The sequence below is a fragment of the Oculina patagonica genome, chromosome 2, assembly GCF_052425735.1.
Source record: "Oculina patagonica isolate OP01 chromosome 2, crgOcupat, whole genome shotgun sequence".
In the NCBI taxonomy this organism is placed as follows: Eukaryota; Metazoa; Cnidaria; class Anthozoa; order Scleractinia; family Oculinidae; genus Oculina; species Oculina patagonica.
In genome coordinates this window covers 30,717,098-30,737,942 of record NC_135759.1, presented here as the reverse complement: position 1 = coordinate 30,737,942, position 20,845 = coordinate 30,717,098, and the positions used below count along the sequence as shown (strand labels likewise).

The 20,845-nt window shown below is 37.9% G+C and overlaps 1 protein-coding gene across 1 annotated transcript; it reads right to left on the bottom strand.

The window, feature by feature from the left end:
• Nucleotides 1-1,462: 1,462 nt before the first annotated feature.
• LOC144644110 (gamma-tubulin complex component 2-like) lies at nt 1,463-20,819 on the bottom strand. Its single transcript, XM_078503524.1, has 33 exons — nt 20,679-20,819; nt 19,562-19,637; nt 19,351-19,442; nt 18,910-18,967; nt 18,514-18,669; nt 17,603-17,705; nt 16,872-16,963; nt 16,689-16,763; nt 16,141-16,222; nt 15,894-15,971; nt 15,144-15,211; nt 14,990-15,034; nt 13,225-13,317; nt 12,768-12,829; nt 12,186-12,228; nt 11,544-11,615; nt 11,369-11,429; nt 11,169-11,227; nt 11,020-11,074; nt 10,160-10,310; nt 9,653-9,744; nt 8,436-8,523; nt 8,027-8,097; nt 7,239-7,283; nt 6,911-6,975; nt 6,578-6,648; nt 6,361-6,414; nt 5,904-6,024; nt 5,589-5,681; nt 5,312-5,362; nt 4,498-4,614; nt 3,480-3,696; nt 1,463-2,811 (listed from the first exon to the last, which is right to left on the bottom strand). The coding sequence occupies exons 1-33, from the start codon at nt 20,729-20,731 to the stop codon at nt 2,594-2,596; spliced, it is 2,877 nt and encodes a 958-aa protein (XP_078359650.1). The 5' UTR covers nt 20,732-20,819; the 3' UTR covers nt 1,463-2,593.
• Nucleotides 20,820-20,845: the final 26 nt, after the last annotated feature.

Sequence of the window (20,845 nt, the reverse complement as noted above, 5' to 3'; positions counted from 1 at the left end):
ATATTGACAAGAAAATCAATATTTTTAAACCTCATGTGCTGACCAGAAGACCGCAGGCTCAGGTCACGTGTGCAGTATCGAAAACGTATCGAAAGTGCGATATTTTTCGAAAGTATCGATACTCTTCAAAATTGTCAAAATATCGATGTATCGAGTATCGGCCCATCCTTACTTCAGATCCTCGATGTAGCTGCTTAGAGTTTAATTTATAAAATTTTTGGCTACCGCTCTTTGAGGTTAAAGTCAACCTCGTAACATGATCATGAATTTGTAATGATAGTTCGGCTAAGTTCGCTCAGACGCGAGCAATGTTACTGTAACACACGCAAAGAAATTTCATAAAAATCAAACATTTGTCCACCTGACCACAAAGAACGAACTGAAGTTGTGCATTTGTCGAACGACAGCCATTTCCATGGGGTGATAAGTGACGGGGAGGCGCAAATGATTTGGGGCAATATTCTCAGCCGTGTTTAAGGTGGCCGAATACAGTTTTTTCGTGGATCAAAGGCGCGCGCTACGATTTTCTGCTTGACGTCATTATTGCTCCCGCGGGCTAAAATGGCGCTAGCAAATGAGAAACGAAAAAGAGTTTCATCTGTTTTACCGCGCTTTACCAAATTTGTATACAAAAGAAAACTTCAAAATACTTTAGATAGGTCTTGAAACCTGGGACGGAAAACAATACGACAAAAAAGGTAGATAAAACCGACAGAGAAGTTCTAATTCTGTCTTTCATTATCGCTCGCGACGCATGGCGTCATATTAGCGCGCGCTCGCACGCGCAATTCGATTCGCCTCGGAGGTCGTAAAAGCCAGATTTTGATCCAGATTTTCTCGAAAATCTACCGTACAACCTATTATGAAACTTTCACAATTAAATTTAAGGGGTGAACTACGTCCACAGCCAAAATTTTGAAAACATCAGTAAGACAGATTTTGAGCTATTTTAAAAATCGGCAAATTATAACATTTTCCTATTTTGCGAAAAATCTGTCTTACAGATTTTTATATTATTTTGCATGAATGATAAATCAAAGCCAATTTCTTATTTCTGAAATTTTGAGGTGGGGTCGTACGGGTAGATTTTAAGAAAAACGCCGTTTTAACTACTAGTGCCAGTCCCCTCTCAAGCACTCGGCCGTTCATCTAAGCCGTTTATTAGCATTTGTATTTTCCAAATATCGCATTAGATGGTTTAAGGATGTAACAAACAGTGATAAGAGAAAGACAAAGCTTTTCTGGAGATTGTACAAGAGAATTAAAGGTTGGACCGATTTGCCTTCTCAAAACTGTATTAAGCCACCTTAAATTGGGAGGCGCGTGAGGGGCGGCGGGAGAAGGAAAAAACCGTTTCAGTCAAATCTAATTGGCTAAAAAAACATCAGTTCGATTTGTTCCGATGGATGAGTGAGTGAATGAGAGTACCTGTGGAAAACAGGTAAGAGATACAGACATCAAGTAGAATTTCAAAATGTTTAGTTTTATTATCAGCCAACTGTATTGAAATGATGAGCTCGAATCTAAAGCTTCTCTTCTCTCTGAGACTAAATAAACGTACGACGACACATGTCTGTTTTCTAGTTACTCCGGAAGCTACAAAACCCCAAATATGGACTATAAACCTACAAAACTGTACAAATTATGGGGGGTGGGGGTATTTCAGGATGAGCCAACAGTTTATTTTGTAAGGCCTAGAGAGACGGATTACTTTATTAGCCCGGGCCCGGTTTGTTAAGGGGTCGATAGCGTATTCCAAAGGATAACTCGCTTTACAGCGGATTAGTCTTATTAAACCAAACTACACCCAATGGGTAGTGATTTATCCAGCAGATAGTGTTAGCCATCCTTTGAAAATCCTTAGGCCTGACCGTCCAACCGTGTTGAAATAAAGTTTACTTCTATTTCGTTTTACAAGAATATTTCATTAAGTATAGAAAAAACTGCCTTCGACAGTGCCTTGCTTGTTTCCTTCGGTATAGTTCTGCAAATAGAAAACTCCTAGAAAACTATCTATCTTTAGCATAACCCAGCGACCGACTATTGGCAAAACGCGCAATCTAATTGGCCACATAGGTGTCTATTTAACAATTAGACAGCGTGCTCGAGGTTTTTATTGACTTAGATAGTTGTCTCGGGTCTTAGCCCCTCGCCAACTATCAGCCGATACATACCTCGAGCTCGCCGTCTAATTGTAAAATGATAGAAAACTCGGTGTCTAAATTTGGGGGGAGGGGGGGATGTAGGGAGCCCGGACGTTCTTTAATTTTCGTCGTGAAGAATGGAGCCCCATCGTTTTGCTGCTTGGATTCCAGAAAACGTTTGTCGCAGAGCCCAAAGCCCTTAATCTTTTCAGGGCCCTGATCATAAGGCGAGAAATGTTTTTGAGAACTTATGCTGCCTACATTTATATTACCAGTTACTTCATGTCGCTACTTAAATAATGGTACTTAATTTGCCTTCCGTATTTACACTATGTCGCCTATTTTCTTTATCGTCCAAAAGCTTCAAACAACTAAACAAAGTCCACTTTTCACTGTTCACTGCGCAGTAAGAATCCTAGCCTTGAGCATTACAGCTCACTCTTTTCACGTTACTTTCTCGTTCCTTTGCCGCCCGTCAAGTCAGGAAGGGATGAAGGTTTAGTTAAATAGCTTTGCCCGCCTGGGAGCTGATCTAAGGAAACTGCTGAGCGCATCAGAGCTGATGCCACAGGACCATCTGCTACATTCTCAGCTGATGCCGATAGCAAAGACGAGAAAGACTTGGTCGAGGTCTTGGAAGCTGAGGATCCACCGACGGCACTGGTATCTAGTTAGAGAAAAGAAAATGTCAGTTCTTCCATTCCGTGTGTGCGCGGAAGTTCAAACCGAGTCAGAAAAAGGCCGTGTTGCCTTTTGCCAGTTTAAGGCCCAGCGCAAAGAACTTCCATATGAAATCGAGTTTGATTTTTGAGGTAAAGGGTAACTCGGGAATGGCTTACTCATCAAAAGAATCAATTTGTTATCTTCCCAGAGGCAGGAGTTCTACCCTATGGATGTGACGCTAAACAACACTCCATCTTGTCGCAAACTGGATCATGATATTGAAATTTGAAGTCACGAATAACGTTAGCAGTTTTCAGATCATCGTTTTGCAATATTATCCTCCGCTACGTAACGGGGTTCATTCGGAAAAAAGTGATCGAGTAAGCATCACGTCCAAAATACCAGGAAAATATGGTCACAACAAAGTGTGCTCGCCCCAGGGGTAGGTCAAGATATATCGTCTTTGAGGTTTTTAGCGGCCGAAGCCACCACTTAACGTGACACTTATTAACAGCAGAGGCGCTATATTCTAGAAAAAGTCCTTCACTTCGAGGCTCTTTTTATGGGTTTTTGAGCGCGAGGCGAAGAAACGAGTCCATTTTTCTCTCTCACTAGTTTGCCTACTTCTCGCTCAACGAACTAAAATAATAAAGAAATGGGAGTGCCTCTCACCTTCAGCGGCCTTTTTCTCCAGTTGTGCAGTGTAATATCCATTGTGATCAAGCCTAGCGATAATATTCAACATCTGATGTTCACAGTCCATTGTAGAGTAATGGCTCAGTTTCTCCAGCAAATCCAGCAGGTGTAGGGAAAAATTATTGTCAAAGTTCTGAATGGTGCGCTCAAAATCCTTACTACTGATCATTTCGTCCACATGGTCAGAAACAACCTACAGGCACAAATGATAGCAACATATGGTCGTAATTACGATTGAAATGAGCTGTAAATTGCCGAAAAAAGAAGCCCCTCTCAAAAAGTCGTCGTTTGTGAATAAAAGCCCTGGAGAATCTAACCATCAGAAGGCGGGGAAAAGCCTTCAAACCACGGACTGTGTTTTCCGCTAAGTGTCCTGCTCGTAAACTGAATTACCAAACCGTGCGATAAAACAGTCATGAATTGAATTTGTCTTCATGATTATACCGTAAATTATAATGAGCCCCCACTCTGAAAGTTCAATTTTTATATAGAATGCACTTTTTGATGGTTGGTGGGCTCTCGTCTGCTAAGCTCCTAAACCACTAAAGCGCTTGACGCTATAGTTAAACTTTCTAATCACCAATTAATTTATTTTAATAACCTCTCTCTCTCCCACTTCCTAGATGGTAGATCATGACAATCATTTGAACCGAAAAAAAAACAAGGTAATTTTAGGCTTTTGTACTTATTAATGCAACCACATTCACTTTTATTGTAAGTTTTGTCTAAAAATGTGTTACTAAATAACCCTAACACATTCACATTGGAAAGTTTCTTTTACATATACCTTAACTCATTTTTGGTTTAAAATTAGCCCCCTTCTGTAATAAGACCTCTCACTCCCGACAGCCCCGCCTTCATAAGGTCTTGAAAAGAAATAAGGATCCCTGGGGGCGTAATAGAGCTTTTATGGTAACCATTATATCAGTTTCACGGTACGTCAGTACAGCACTTAAAAGCATTGCATAACCGTTACTGTTGTGAGTGTCAGTACCTTTACAGTAGTTTTCCGCTTCTCCTGTTCACCAGGTGGCGGGCCTTTCTTGTTCATTGGACTCACTCCTGGAGCATCACTCTCTTGTGACTCCACGCTTGCGCTCTGGGTAAACCGCTGACAGGTAAAAATAAATATGTAAAGAGGTTTGCATAACCTTACAAAGTAGAGTTCCTTAAGCAAAAGCACAAAAACGATGACAGTCACAAGAATTGTTTTTTTGGTAATATTGCCGTTAAAATATCCGACAACCTTCCGATTATTAGCCTGTCAGAAAAATCGTACGAACATATCGAAAATTTCTAACCCAGCTTGTCGCCATAACAATACGTCTGCTGCTTAGCAACGAGCACTCAAAAGAGAACTGCGGGCTCAGTGATTCCGATACTGTGGTTTTACCTTCAAAGCCGTCAAACGCTGCGCGCGTGCGCAGTCCCTGTACAATTCCCGTGAAAATTCTCCATACAAAGTCTTAAATTTTCCGACAGCTTTCACTTTAAAGCCAAAAGCTAAGGCCGTCCCTGGAAAGTTAAGGTTTATATGTAGCTTATGGATGGGAAATTTGATAATTCATCTCCACTGAGTTTCCCTTAACAATTTCTCACAAAAGTTTGCCCACTTTCTAGTCAATTTCCTAGAAAAGTTCGAGGCGGCGAAAACCGGAGGTGACGTCGTTTTTGCGTTTGACCGCTGCGTGGGTTTGATCTCTCAAGTTTGTAAACCTCAACAAACAACCATTTGATCCATGTTTAACCAAATGTTTTAAACACGTTTAAGGTTTGATAATTAATATCACACATGACAAGTATCCTACCTGCATACAATTCGTGAACGTGACACAAACTAACATTAACTTGCTCACAACCTGAAACCAAATGAGAAAAGACTAAGCTATGAAGATAGGGTGGCTGTACACAGCTGAATATATGTATCGTGAAATGTAGCTACTTAGTAAACAACGACCCTGGCCTCGTTCTTTTTTACAATTTTATGCAGCAAAGACAATATACGTTCAAGGTAAGAAAAAAGCTGCTGAACTTTCTACAAGTTTGAAAGCTGTAAACCATCTGAATTTTTTCTATCACCCTCACCTTTAGTAATTCCAGGTTTGTAAGCATGCAGTCCTTCAGGCAACGGTCCAGAAAATCGTTGTGGTTCTCCAGAACACCATCAATGTTTGTTACCTGTGCAAATAAACAGATGGCCAAATATACAGATCAGTTGTGGAATAAATTTACGTGTTGCTTTGGTTTTGCCTTAACTGAACACTATACTTGGGCGAACGAAAGCGTCCGATGTGTTATACACACTAAGCTTGATGTACCATGCACCAATGGTAACGGAGGAGCTAGAACTGTAATTTAGCTTCACTCTAAAAGTTAGTCTCCATAGCACGTGGATCATACCGTTTTAAGGCTTTTCTCCATGATATGCCAGCTAGGTTCCAGGACCTCAAACATCATATAGTGCTCGTAGGTTTGTACAAAGTGCAGCATCCGCTGACGCAGAGCAAACGCAGCCGCATACCTGGTCAACGAAATCAAACGATTTTTAAATTACAGGGGGTTGTGTCAATTGCGAGGGTAAAAGAGACCCATTATCCTAAAAGATCCAACTTCAACTTTTCATTTCAGTATTATATGATACTACAGACATGACTAGGACCCTTTAGGAACGTATTTCTACACTGAAGCCATATAATTCCGTTCGAAAATGGGGGCAGTCTGCCATTATACTGATGGTTAACATTGAGAAAAAATACTACAAAATCATCAAAACTTTTCACAATAAATTCTGTTTTCTGCTAAGCTTGATGACGTGAACAAAATACAGACACATGGAATTTGACAAGACATATCTTACCATGGAGAAGAGTTCAGGGTAAATCGCTTGGCTCGCTTGTTGCTAACCCAGACACTGAAAACAAACAAAAACTGACAATCAACCATACAACATTATATACAACATGATGACTAAATGATCATAACCTGGTCAGACTCCCCCACCCGCACACCCTCCGTCCTAGTCATCGAAGAACAACAAAGACCACGACGTATTGAAGAGAATAAATTCCTCTTACTTGCATAGTTGTCTTTCCACGTGTCTGGCATAAAACAGATGTCTAAACAGCATCTGGTACTTGGTGAGCGCCTTTAACAACATATAAAAAATACACTTCAAATATTAACCCAGGAAACAACAAGGTTAAGTCAATAACTAGCTCTGAACTAGCATCACATCGTAATCCGTCTCAATCCTCTCCAATCATACCCATCCTCGGTTTGGCTTGCTACCTCCTACTTAGCAACTATGGTTTTTATGGTTCCTTTGATTTCAATAATACGTACATTCCTAAAAAAAAAGGTTCTCTATCATCATGACAATGCTCATTTAAAGAAAATCAGCTTCACACCTTTTTACTTAAAATCAGTGACACAGGCCATTTCACCACATAATCAAATGAGAACGCTTCAAGTCCTAATAAAGAAAAAATACAATGAGAAATAACTTTACTAATATTTTAATAAAAAAAATCTCTTAGATCTCTAATCATAGCGATGCGATAGTTACATTGTAACAGGGCTAGAAAGGGCTATTTTAGGTGATTCTGTTGTTCTTTTTTTTTTACTTTTTACTACTTTCTTCCCTGGTCTTAAGTCGAATGACAAACAAACACAAGAAACCCACAAAGCGGTACAGAATGATTGAAAGTTGTACAACATAAAAAACGGATCGCTTACCTGATATCTGGAGTTCTGTAGGATCTTGATTGTAGGCTGTTGCACCTGAAGGAACATAGTGTGAAAAATACCCAGTCATTTCATATTAATTTTATGATATTCACTCCGGGCTGCACTCAACATTTATGAAACAAACCACAAAGATCCACACCCACTCCAAGAAAAGTTTAGAAACTTTTCATCTAACAAGAATTTGTAGTGGTATTATTAGCGGTCAGAGTGGAGGCAGTAATTAGTATGAGTTGTAGCTGAACAGCCATCATTAACTTGTTAACGAGAAGTTAGTAGTAGCATTAATAAGTGATTACTCTACCTGAAAGCCCTGTTCTTTCAATAGGGGGCAATACCTCGAGAACTTTTTTCATAGCTCTTGGAGGCAGGGCTGTTAGATAGCACAGTTAGGTACAGGAAAGAAATCATTACTTTATTACATTATAAGGTAAAGCGTTACATTACTTTATTAATCAAGTCTTAATTATTAGTTTGTTAAAAGCAGTAAGTAACTACCTTCATATTCAGTTAATAAAGATGGCAGCTAATACACCTCGTCTTAAAATCGTTTGCACACAAGTCAAAGTTAAGACAGTTTGGTGAACATCACATTCTGTAACTTTGTCATGACTGATAAGCTGTCCTCAAAATGTTCCAAAACTATGTCATTTAACATATCAGACAGTCTGGTTGGTTTTGTTGGTTTGGGGTGGGACAGACTCTAGCATTTGTGGGAATCCTTTAAGAGGTCAAAATTACAGCAAATGGTGTTTCATTTTAAATTTACATTGTATTACCTCTACTGTCATACGCCACAGACAAGATGCGAAACAGCTGAGTGATAAGATCATACGGAAGCAAATCAACTCTGTGAATAAAACATGAAAAGCAAAAACTTACAAATTATATACAATGAACAAACAAAATCAAACTGTGAACCCTTGCTCATATCCTACAGAACAACATAAGCTAAAGAAGCCATAGGCTTATTGCATTGAGACCAGCCAAATTAGAATTTGATAATTCTATTTCCCAGCCAAGAAGAAAATGTGAGTACCCAACAAAGACCCTCAGTTGTCAGTACAAGAACCAACAATAAACTCCACTGACATCAGGCCTGCAATAGTGAGAGATAAGCTAAAAACATGTAATGACTAAGCTCAATTCAGTGGCATTTCCCCAATACACCACTAGTAACATCTTTACCTCAAGTCATCTTTGTATGGATCACTGTTGGCTGTACTTGTTCTTAAAGCTAACTCTAACAGTGTTTCCAGTCTGGAAGGCATTATATCTGTAAAAGCATTGAATTAAGAAACAAAATGACAATTTTAAGAATTGCTGGGAGTATTTCAACTCCCTGTTCTGGATAAGAGGCTGCATGTACAAGGTGCCCCCATCACTGAATTCTGTCTGGTTGCCCAACATTAAAGCTGACATTGATGTATAATATTCCTTAAGGTCATTGCCCCGAAATAAAACTGAACATAGATTTTTAACCAAACTTCGCCTACTGGTTTATTACTTCAAGGGAACTTAAATTTTGAAATAAAAAAGGGGGGTCACCAGATTCGTTTAGGAGCAGAAAGACCATGTATATTCCATATAATTCCTTTATAATTCCTCTGCGAGTACTGGCAAAGTACACTTTTTTAGCGATAATTTATTTTTCAAACACATGGATTGATCTGTTTTCATTTTACAGAAAGAATTTGATCGCGAAACCCAAAATATTAGAAAAAAATGACAGGTCACCAGGCTCGTTTAGGAGAAAATGACAATTTACTTCTCTCGCGGACTAAGCCGCATAGAAAAAAGCCGCCATTTTGTCGATGTTCGCGTGCGCGCGCTAATTACGCGTAAAATTCTGCGCAGTAAGGATGCGCAATGCAATACAGGGCAATGACCTTAATGGAAGGATTAATTAAACCACTCAAGTTCACCACCATCTGCTTGAAACATGAGCTACTGGTTCATAACGTAATTAACCAAGCAACATTGACCAAACCGGTGTACTTATCTCAAAATTAATACAACTACCAACAAATTGTATAACCCTTAACACTAGCCCAGCGTATCACAGTGGAATCCCGAGTTTTAAACTTCCCAAACACTCAAACCAGAAATTGTTTCCCTTCCCTCAGTCAAACACTAATTGTACCCTGATTTCTCAAACCAATTTTCCTTTCCCTTGGAGGCTTAAGAAATAATTTTTTGGGATTTCCACGGAATTTCTGTTTTACTGGCCTCACAAATTTAACAATGGCAGTCCCAAATGTAAACTGTCTTTTCTGATTGCTATAAAATTGGGAGTGAAATGAACTATAAAAAAATATTGTTCTAACTGAATGTAGGTCAGGTGAAGGCAATATTTTAAACAAAACATCGATTTCACAAAATTATATCAAAGCACTATATGATACCATCCATATCTTTCTTCATCTCATCTTCAGCCAGGTCCATGAACTGAACAAAGAAATCCCCGAGATCCATGAGAAAATAGTGCTTGATGGACCTACAGTGAAAACATTTATCACACAAATAATTAAATACAGTCCGACCTCTATTAAGTGGCCACCTATTATTTATTCTATTCATTCTATTCATTATCAACCGAAGAAATACACTGTACATTTGAACTACATGCCTTCTGTTTTAGAGCTAGAACTATGCATTGGCTGGAAATGCACTTGATGTTTTGTTATTTTGGATATATCTTCATATATGTTCACTTTTTAAAAGCATTTTGCGATATAGAGTCAATAAAATCGTGTTTACTGCAATTCCTATACAATTTATATGTACCTCTATTATGTAACCTCTATTACGCGGCCACTTTTCAAAGTCCCGAGGGTGGCCGCTTAATGGAGGTCGGACTGTATGTCTATCTACACAGCTATTAAACATTTGAGATAGACTTCACACCTCACCTTAACCTAGCCATCAGTGCTCTTTCATCCATGAGTAGATCCAGCAAGGTTTTGCTAGCATAGCTGTAAGCTTTTTCAATTTTTTCCACATATTCTCTCTCATGAAGAGTGTAAATTATTTCATCAGCATTAGGACATTGCACATTTTGACCTACAGTTAATGATCACTTTATTATGATTTTTATATTAGTAAAAACACTATATACAAATATCGCTTTCTTATCAAGAAGGGTGGTTTGTCAAAAACATACAAAGTCATATACATGTAGTTATTACGGTCTGTAAACGCATAATAACAACAACTCGTGCTTTTACCAAATATGCGCAAATGTCTTATTAAGTGGTTTCCTTCAGTAATATGGGGTAATCTGAGGGCTATCACAGGGCCTAAGTAAAGCTCTCCCGTTGAGGTCAAGTAATTTTGCTCATGTTGCTCTTCACATACAGTGGTGGAAGCAGGATTTCAAAATGTTTTGAAGTAGGCATCAGCAACTGGAAGAATAGACGGCTGTGACAAGCAAAGCTTGTTTCTCATAAGCTGAATGCTATGGCCAAAGTAACCGGTGACATAAAATCAAGTAGCTGGTGGAACTCAGGCGGGTGCCACCTTGTTGTAAAAACCCAGTGGAAGAAGCCTTTTTTCCCATTTCTCCCCTCCCTCTAGGTAAGTTTTGGTAAGTATTTCATTTTTCCATTGAGAAATTCAGTGCGACAGTGCCTGTGGTTGCTGCTCACAGGGGTTACCTTCCGTGCTCACTTGCGGCTCCCACAGATTTTTCAGGCACCTTTGCACACTCATGTCATCTATTAATGATAACTTAACCCATTCTTTTTAAGATCATATTACACCTTTTACTTACCACACTGCCGAATAACATTCAAGTACTTTCCTGTGCTGAGAATCTTGTGTGCAACCTAGAAAATTGATTACCAGGATATGATAGTGTACTTCTTGCTCAACAATCCCAAAAATATATTGCAACAAAATGGACTGAATCCAAAGTGTTACCTTTTCCAAGAACACAGGAATGTTCTCTCTCACAACTGTATAACGTTGCTCCCAATAGGTAAGAGAAGTTAAAGAATATATTTTCAATATGGGCATAACAAAACAAATAATTACTTTCTAGTTCTTACAGATTGCTATTTTAAAAAGACGTTAACTATATTTGTTCATCTTTTGTGACAAAGGGATCTTCAAAGGATATGCATCATTGTAATCTTCGGTAACTTTTTCTTTTTGAACAGAACCATGCTCTGCCACAAGGAACTGAAATAATGAAAATTACACACGTGTGTACAAACATTTCTGACAGTATGTAAACAAAAACAACACAGGGAACAACAACAAAAGGAATTTAACTAAGTGGCATTTTTTTATTACCTCAGAATATGGGTCACTAATAATTCCTTTATATATCCACTGCTCAAGGATATCAAAATATGGAACACAGGCCTGAAAGAAGACAGGGAATTTGTTAGTTGGAAGTAAAATTTATACACTTGACTGTCTAGTTTGGCATTGTTTTACTGTGAGAATCACCTTACATGTAGCCAACAGTTTTGGCATAGATCAGATCAGTTTGTTTTCCCTACCCTACTGTGCTGTCACAAGAAAGTCATGCCTGATAACTCAAGTTATTTGAAGTTTTGTAACATATCATGATTGAAGCATGTATCATAGTTATCTACATACATGTCTACATGTAGATTTAATGGTACTGTAATCTATTTAAATGTAGTCTTGTTTACAGGAAAACTGTCTAAGAACTAAGGGTTAGCTGTTATTAAAGCCTTGTGCAGTCTGTGCTGACTGCCTAAAGATCGATGGGACATACACGTGTGGTAATGATTGTTCAATTAACAATTAATATTGATCATTTTCCTCCATCATAAGGTGACTGGTGAGTAATGACTATGCACCACCCTGTAGTCTCAAATTGCCATACAGATTCTACCACTTGTGTCAAACACACTTGTAAGTTCTGAATTTCATTACTGACAACACCTAACTTGTTATACTTACAGCCTGTGTGAGGAACAAACAGAGGTCTTGTGATTTACTGTCCCTGTATGAAGTATTTAAACAATGATATAAAATTAATTTGTGCCATTTTTCTTATAAATAATAATAATAATAAAAATAATAATAATAATTTACTAGAATATACATTATGTATTTTATTTTCAGTTTACGATTACTGCATTGTATGGATAAAACAGCCCTGGTTCCCACATGCAAACTTTTTACTAAAGGCAGACATAGGAATTAACTCTAATGACACAAGTGTTAGTAGAAGTAATGCAAATAAAATTATTTGCATTATGAAAATACCTATGTAATAATTATTAGTAATTTTGTTTTGAAACTTTGCTTGCTCCTTTGCATTCTTATCCTGTCTCAATTTAATAAAAGGCGTAACACCACAGTTACTATACAAATGTCATGTCTACATACTTGACAAAGGATTAAACAATGCAGGAGATCAGAGATATGACATCTTGGGTATGGAAAGACATGCCTCGCTCTATTGGGGGGGGGGGGGGTGAAAAGACAATTTAGAAACTGATATTTTCTTATTAACAAAGGGAAGAAATAAATTCCTACCCAGTGTATCCCACAGTCTTTTCATGTAACAATGTCAGTACAGCACCTCCTTTACAGCTCCCCTAAAAAGAAAGATATTTGATGTGGATACATGTGAAAAATGCAAGAAAAAATTGACAGAGGATGTAATAAACAACACAGTGAGGTATGGTGGCCTAATCCCTGGCTGGGGCACAGCATTGTGTTCTTGGGCAAGACACTTTCCACCCCTCTCCACCCAGGTGTATAAATAGGTACCAGCAACTTTCATGCTGGGGGGAACCCTGCAATGGACTAGCATTCCATCCAGGGGGGAGTAGAAATACTCCAGCTATAGTTGCTTCATGCTACAGAAACGGGGATAAGCTCTGGCCTGACGAGCCACTACGTTTGTATGTTAACCTTTTAACCTTACCATAATAAACAACAAGCATGTCAGTTAAAGCACGCCTGGGCTAGCACTTTTATTAATAAGTACCTTATCAATAGCCACTGCTATTGATGACAATATCTCCATTGTTCTTATACATGGCTGGATGTAAAACCATAACTTTTGCAAGGACAGCTGTCCCTAAAATAAACAATGTAAAGAGTACATTATCAAATTTAGGTCACAAAAAGATTTACAGTGTACATGTTGTGGTTTAATTTTCATCTTGGTTCATTTTTTTCAAACCAGTTTATTTTTTTCAAACCAGTTCAATTTTTTTAAACCAGTTCAATTTTTTCAGGTCTTAGCACTTGTTGGCAGGATTTTAGTAAATTTCCATTAGCCACTTTGTTATTATGGCTAATATTTGTGGTGATGCTTCTGTTCCAAGACTGTACGAACAGATGGACAAACATGGCTGTCACTTTCACGTTGACTTCGGAATAGTTGTCATGTCTGTTTACAAGTAATTTCTCGACCACAATGAGCAGCTCGAAGGAGAAATAGCACTTCGTAAAAATCTCTTTTAGCCACCACTTTACTTTTGTCTGCTGAAATAAGCCCACTTCTTACTTGTTATTGTCGAGATTTCCCACTTCGATCGTTCGATCCTGTTCGATCGCTGTCTTCTTTCGAGTGAATTCCAAGCTGCTTCACGGTCTGGTATTTCAGGTAAGCTTGGCTTTGCTAATGTTAAAGAACTTGTCTTCGATAAATAGCGTTATTGGCGATTCTTTTTTTCACTTGTTTCTCTTTCAATGCCGCTAATTCTTTACAAAATGTTTCTTTCGAAACACATATGGCACGGTTCAGCCATCTTTCGAATTTTTTTAAAGTCTCATTTGCTGTGAAGTGCGCATGCACACATATTTAGCCGAGCGAATGGGAGTCTGGGACTGAATAAGTTATAATAAGAACAAATCTGGGTGAAATGTGCAACAAATCCTTCGTGGTCAAGAGGTTAAAGGCGCAGTACTACAGAGCGAGAGTTGAGCGAGAGGTCAGTGGATCAAGACCAGGATCAAGACCAGGTAAGGTTAGAGAGAAAAAAAAAAGTGTATATGGGGTAGTGGGGATAGCAAAAAAAGGGAGGGAGGGTGTAGGGTATATCAGGGGGGAGGTGAAGGGGAGGAAGAAAGGGGAGGTAGGGACTGGAAATTTCCCGTAATTTTTCCGTGTTTATTCTTTTCACCCCCCTAAAAATACCATGCCCCTATTTTTCACCACACCCCAAAAGATGAAAGCCCTTTTCAGACAGTTGATAAAATTACTGGTTTAAAAAAATTGAACTGGTTCAAAAAAAATAAACTGGTTTGAAAAAAAATGAACCACTGACAAAAATTAAACCACAACATACACACTTCCCAAATGTCATGGAACCATTGAAATGTTTGACGGTCAACATACCATATTCGTATTCTCAGTATTGGTCTGGAACTAGCTTGCAATGAAGGCTCATGCGAGGGAATATCATTAAATTGAGCTTCCTGTTATTTGCATTTCCATTGCTAGATAGTTCCAATCCAATACTAATAATACAAATATGGTAATAAGAATCTCATTTGTTATTTTAGTTAATGTAACCAAGCAGGGAGTTAAACTCAACACTGCAATGTTTTAACTCCGTGTAGGATTTCTGAACACAAATCAGGATTTCAAGCCCAAATTCCCAACACAGAACACTTGGCCATGTTACCATCTCACTGTCATTCCAAATAAGATTCCCATAGCATGACACTTAATTCTATTCATTCTTATGGCATGTTTTCCCCAGGCAAATCTGTTTTGTTTTATTTTTCTAATTTCTACTTACCAATCTAAATTGATGTTCCAATTGTGCTACCAGTATGAGATATTCCTTTGAAACAAAACAGCATTATTTATTTAATAACAGCACTTGGAAAGCACTCCATGACATGAAATTCACATTACAAAGATCATCAACAAATATTCAAGCGATGTACAACCTTCAATAACGTCCTCATTGCTGCACACAAGGCATGATTTACAAGACCGTGCTCAAATGAAGATTTAGCTGAAAAGAGGATCAGATAAAAATGTCAAATTTGTATTTATGAGAATGTCATAAGCTTACCACCATGAATACAGTTGAACCTCTCTTAAAAGGACCTCTGCAGTTCACATGATTGTTCTCAGAGAGAACAAAGACAAGAAAGATAGTGCACGTCAGCAGAAAGAGGGCAGGCAGGATGGAATAAAGAAGAAGCCACACCCAGAGACAGGGTATAGTCAAAGATCAGGCATACAGGTGGGGAGGGGGGCGGGGGTGGAAGAGACAACTGTGCTTAAAAAAAATGGAAAAATTGTAGAATTATATCAAAACAGTTGATAACTGGCCAAACCTGCAGATGCCATGACATTGTCAAAAATCATGGACACAGTAATGACAAATCAAAGTTTCCACAAGGGATGGATAAAAAGCTACTGAGGGTTCAGCATATTAGAGTAAAATAATCTCCTTTTCAAAATTGTGAGAAAATCTTGAAGGGGTGGCACATCACTTCTCTTGTACACTAAATGCCATCGTGTCAAAAAGAGCAATAAAATGGTGACACAAACGAATCAAAGCACTTTTAAAATCTGCTTTGTAACTGTCACTTTCTCAGGTTTGACGTGCTTGTTTTAACCCAACATGAAAACTCCTCTGTTAGTGAGAACTTGGTAAATAACTATTACAAGTTTGTATAAGTTCATACCTTCCATGAATCTGCAGATAGTTGAATAGTGAGAACACACTGGGAGGATTCTTTGCACCAGTTCCAACAATGATATCTCTGTAGAAAGCAGGATTCAGTAAGTAATGCACAAAAACCATGAGGGTACAAACTGTATTTTGAAGTTGACCCATGTTACTTTCACAATCTGAAGACTGTACACTAACGAGACACAACAAGGACATAATTTACCTTATGTACATAGTCTAAGTAACTTTTACTACATTACCTAGAGTCTTGTCAATGGTGAAACTCCTTGCACTAAATTTGTCCTTGAGAGGTTTGACAAGCAGATATTTTCCCTCTACACCCTTTAAAAAATAATTCCAATGTTAAATGGCCAAAAAGCTGAGATACATATTATACAGTCATGTACCATACAGTTGTATTTACTAAATTAAAAAAAGAAAGGTCTTTCCAATAGAAAACCTAGTACATAACTACACTAACGGCTTGCAAAAAATCCTGAACTACAGCTTGCCCTTCAGACAGGCAACTGTCAAAAGGTTAGTTTTTGGCTTAAAATCATAACTTAGTCAGCAGATCGCTAGCCTTCACCCTTGCCCATCTGGCAAGTGAACATAAAACAATAAACGTGTCCAGAGGAAAATCTACTTGTCCGAGACAATTAGATGGGGCTTTTTCAGAGCCCTGATGGGGCAGTGACAGGCAGTCAGGTCTGTGGCGAGCCCTTGGATTGATTCAAACTTAATGCAGTTTATTTCCAATATTGCACATTAAAATGTATGTGTGATGAATACTGTCATTAATTCTCACCATCATAAGAAATAGGAGATCTTCTACTATAGCTAACTCCTGCATTGGTAGCGGTAATGTACCAATGGATACTGGCTGAAAAGTAACCATAAACAAAAATACCGTATATCATTAGTAACAGTACATGTGAATTCACACCATTCTCTAGGGCAATGTAACCTCAACGACGTTCTGCATACTCACCGTTGTGGGATGACTAATGCCTGGCCCAGAAACATAATCCCTGCTTAAGTAAGGTCGCTCAGTGACCCAAGATGGTGTTGGCGGTAAATTCCCTGGTAAAGTAAAACATTACAATCATTAACAAAGCAGTGGAGACACAATGAACAATCAGAGACAAATGTGTTTTGAGATGGCTTTATTTAGAAGGGTAATTTTAATAGACACTCATCGCCCCCCCCCCCACCACCACCACCACCACCCCCCCTAACAAAAGAATAGCAATGTCGAGAATAAAATGAAGGTTAAATGGCTGGACACAACAGCACTCAGGGACTGTTTGAAAAGGTGGTCAAGATAAATAACTAAAAAACGTCAATATGAAAGATTGTTGTTTCGCCTCGTAAGTTTGGTGGTAGATTTCCACAAGTTTCAAGTAACAGCTCCTGTACCAATCTCAATCTAATTGTATCTCTGAAACTATTACCTCTCAACCTTAAAAATTAAAAGATGTCTGCTCTTCACGATTTTTCCGAGGTAAAATTTTGGTTTGAATCGACATTTTGACCAGTTTTACTGGTCTTCTTCAGGATTAATACAAAATTAAAAATGAAAATATGGCGGGTTGTTGTTTTGTCAGGATTGTTGTCCTGTCAGGAAAATGTATATTATCAGCACTAACACCACAGTCTTACATCCATCAGAACAGAACATCAGTATCTTAAAAAACACTGACTGCAAGCCATTCAACATACCAGTTCTCCTGGCTTGTTTCTCTCGTAAAGCTTTCAGTACAGCTTCTGGTGTTGAACCTGACTGACTGGCACTGCTTGTTACTGTGGCAAGTTTGGTACGAAGCTAAAGTGGATAAAATATGCATACAGCCAAGATTCAGCTTATATGTTATCCTCGTTATATATATAAATTTTTTATTTAATTCAATTTTTTTAATAAGTTGTTACAATTTGGTGCTGGAAATCACAAATTTGTATTCTAACTGATGATTTACTTCATTCTCATTGTCCGCTTCTTGATTTAATCAACCCTCCAAGTTTATTATTTTCCTTACTGGCCATTTGGCTACCAACTGCTCGAGTTTGGTCGCCAGTGAAATATTTTAGTCGCTTAATTAAGCTCACACTTTCAATCATTTTCTTCTCAATTTTAGCTGCCAGGTTGGCAACTTCGGTTCCAATGTAGTCGCCAACTCCAAAATTTTAGTCACCATGACGATTAAAATGGTCTTAACTGGGAGGGGGGGGGGGGTGATAATGTATTGACATGATAATCATAGTAATTTTTCTTGGACAATTCTGTCCAAGGGGGAAAGGCGTAATGAGGTTAACCCTTTGTGAAGCAACCTGTGAACTAAGCCTAGACCACAACACCGGGAACTCCATGGCCTACATTATAACTCAGAAAACAATTAAATGGTTAGCGTATATTATTTGTAAGCAGTTGAAATGATGAAGATTACAACATTTTAGCTGCTTACTGCTGGTCTTCATAAAGCCATCCATAAAAGTTGTAAAAGGTGTACTAATAAAACAGTCAGCTCAGCACTGCAATATTACAATTTTTTTTTGTTCAGCATCATTTTCTTTGGATGTCATGCAGCAAAATCATTTTTTGTGCTTTTGACTGAGTCAAGTTCTTTGAAACTTACCTCATTAACCTCATGTTGGGACATGGTGCCAGATGCAGGAACACTATCCAGTATGGCATCAGCTGTTGCTACAGCATTTGTCTTGGCTCCACTAGAAACAGCCCCTAGACGTGCCTTGTAACGCTCTTTAGAGTTCTTATCGAGGAAAGTCAACATCTGAAAGAAAGTAATTTTGGAAAGAAGAGAAATTACAGATGTAAAATTACATGGCCTTTAAATGGTGAATATCTTGTGGTTTAAATTTATTTTTTGGTTAAAAAAATTTCAAACCAGTTTGATTTCATAATCTGGAACAAAAGAAAATAAATCTCAAACTTGTTTGAAAACTTTTAAATCAAAGATAAATTTAAACCACAACAAATATAAGTGTTAAGAGCATGTTTTATAATGTCAAACCTGTTTATCCTCTGCCAGTCTTGACAGCATGTAAACCAATGGATCAAGTTCTCTTACACTGAAACAAGGATCAACAGAAACCTGATTAATACAGGAGAAAAGAATTCTACAGCTTGGAGCTGTTCAGTGCAACTTGTATAAAGACTAAGTTATTTTAAAAAATTGTGTTGCAAGTTCATTCTGGGGTGTGTTTCCATGTTTGTCTGTAAGTCTGTCTATCTGACTGTCTGTCTGTCTGTCTGTCTGTCTGTCTGTCTGTCTGTCCATCTGCCAATTCATCATGTCTGTGTTGTGACTACTTTGTAAAGTGTTGCAAAGTGGATTATAATTAGGCCAACATAATTTATGATTACTGTCACAAGTAACAAACCGACATGTAACTGAATGTGTCTTCACAGGTTCTTATTATGTATAAAGCAATAAATTATCAAGGTACCCTACTTTTTAGATTTCAGTTCATCGTATTTCTTTAAAAAGTCCCTTGGCATAGTGCTAGTTTCAGCAATCTTCCTTTTAGCTGCATGAGCTGACACCTGGGAACAAAAAAGTAAATCAAAAAATACTCCTTAAGCCGATATATTTTTTGAGGGTTATTACATAGCCCATCATTAAAGCATAACAGGTTGAGAAATTAAACTAGTTGTGTCTTTACCTGAGTTGTCACATAAGGTGTCAAGTTCTTAGTCAATATCTCGGCATAAACCTCAGGGCCATCTCCTGAACTAGCCCTGTGTGAGACAAAATGTAGTATTACCCACTTAAAACAGCTGACAGGACTAACTGGATGACAAGCAGCTAATCTGAATGCTTTATTGCCCATCTAGTATTTCATCAAGCTTGTTTAGGACCGTATTACATATGTGGGAACATATCGGCTATTGCATATCAGTGTAGAAAATGATGTGTTTGTTCTGTACTGTAACACTTTTAACTATTCACCGTAGCTTATCTTGCATGTAATTTATACACTTTTAATGAAGTTTTAATTTTTCTATTTATTTTTATTTTTATTTCGTGGTGTACCTGTTAATTAGCTTTTTTGATAAGCAAACCAACCACGTTAAATTAAAATTGATTGATTGATCGGACAATCGATCGATTGAACACCTAGTGCTGATATTCTCTCAGTACAGCCCTTGTACTTGATTTATAAGACATAAATATTGAGTGTTTAAATTATGCATCTTCGTACACTGCACAATAGTATACCTGCATACCTGCCAACCCCCACAGTACAAAAATCTGGAGATGTCTAGAAATATTTGCATTGTAAGGATATCATTTAAGACAATGTATGAATACTCTCGGAAAATCAGACCAGGAGATTTGATTTGATGGTTAATGTACCTGCATATACAATGTTCCATGTTTGCAACCCAAAAGTGTAATGGTTATGAAGGGGCACTTGCTTTTACAAATGAATCAACTGTTTCACTAAAAGTATGTCTTGCAGCACATGTAAATTTAATGTTTTTATTAAAATTTCCATAAATGTTTACGTGCAAGTTTGGGAATAATCTTGGGAGCTGCTTTCTTGGTGAAATAATGAACTGTAAAACATTGTATATTTGGCAGCTTGGAGTTTCTGAAGTCGATATTTAAAAATATATTATGTGTTCTTCTTGAGCACCCCAAGTATCAATGAAATACGGTGCTTCAGCTTGATGGTAAGGTTGTTTACTTCTTGAAAGCTGCCAAGTTTATATGAGTAGCCCAAAGGTGTATAACTAACCGTACATTTAAACAACTATCAATGCTGCTTAACTCACCCTAACAAGCCCAAAAGCTCCGAGACGTGATGATGTATCCTGAATTCGCTCATTTTTTCTCAGCTAATAAAAAGAAACTAAAAGATATTCACGACAGTAAACAGAAAACTCAATATCCACATCACATATTGCCGCCATTTTTAATTTTAATCGGTGATACCGCTGGT

Excerpts from the sequence above, each read along its gene's own strand:
- LOC144644110 (XM_078503524.1), bottom strand. The coding sequence starts at position 20,731 with ATGAGCGAATTCAGGATACATCATCACGTCTCGGAGCTTTTGGGCTTG. Across the intron at positions 12,229-12,767 it reads AAGACTGTGGGATACACTGG|GGACAGTAAATCACAAGACC; the intron begins GTAGGAATTTAT and ends TACTTCATACAG. Across the intron at positions 9,745-10,159 it reads GCACTGATGGCTAGGTTAAG|GTCCATCAAGCACTATTTTC; the intron begins GTGAGGTGTGAA and ends TTTTCACTGTAG.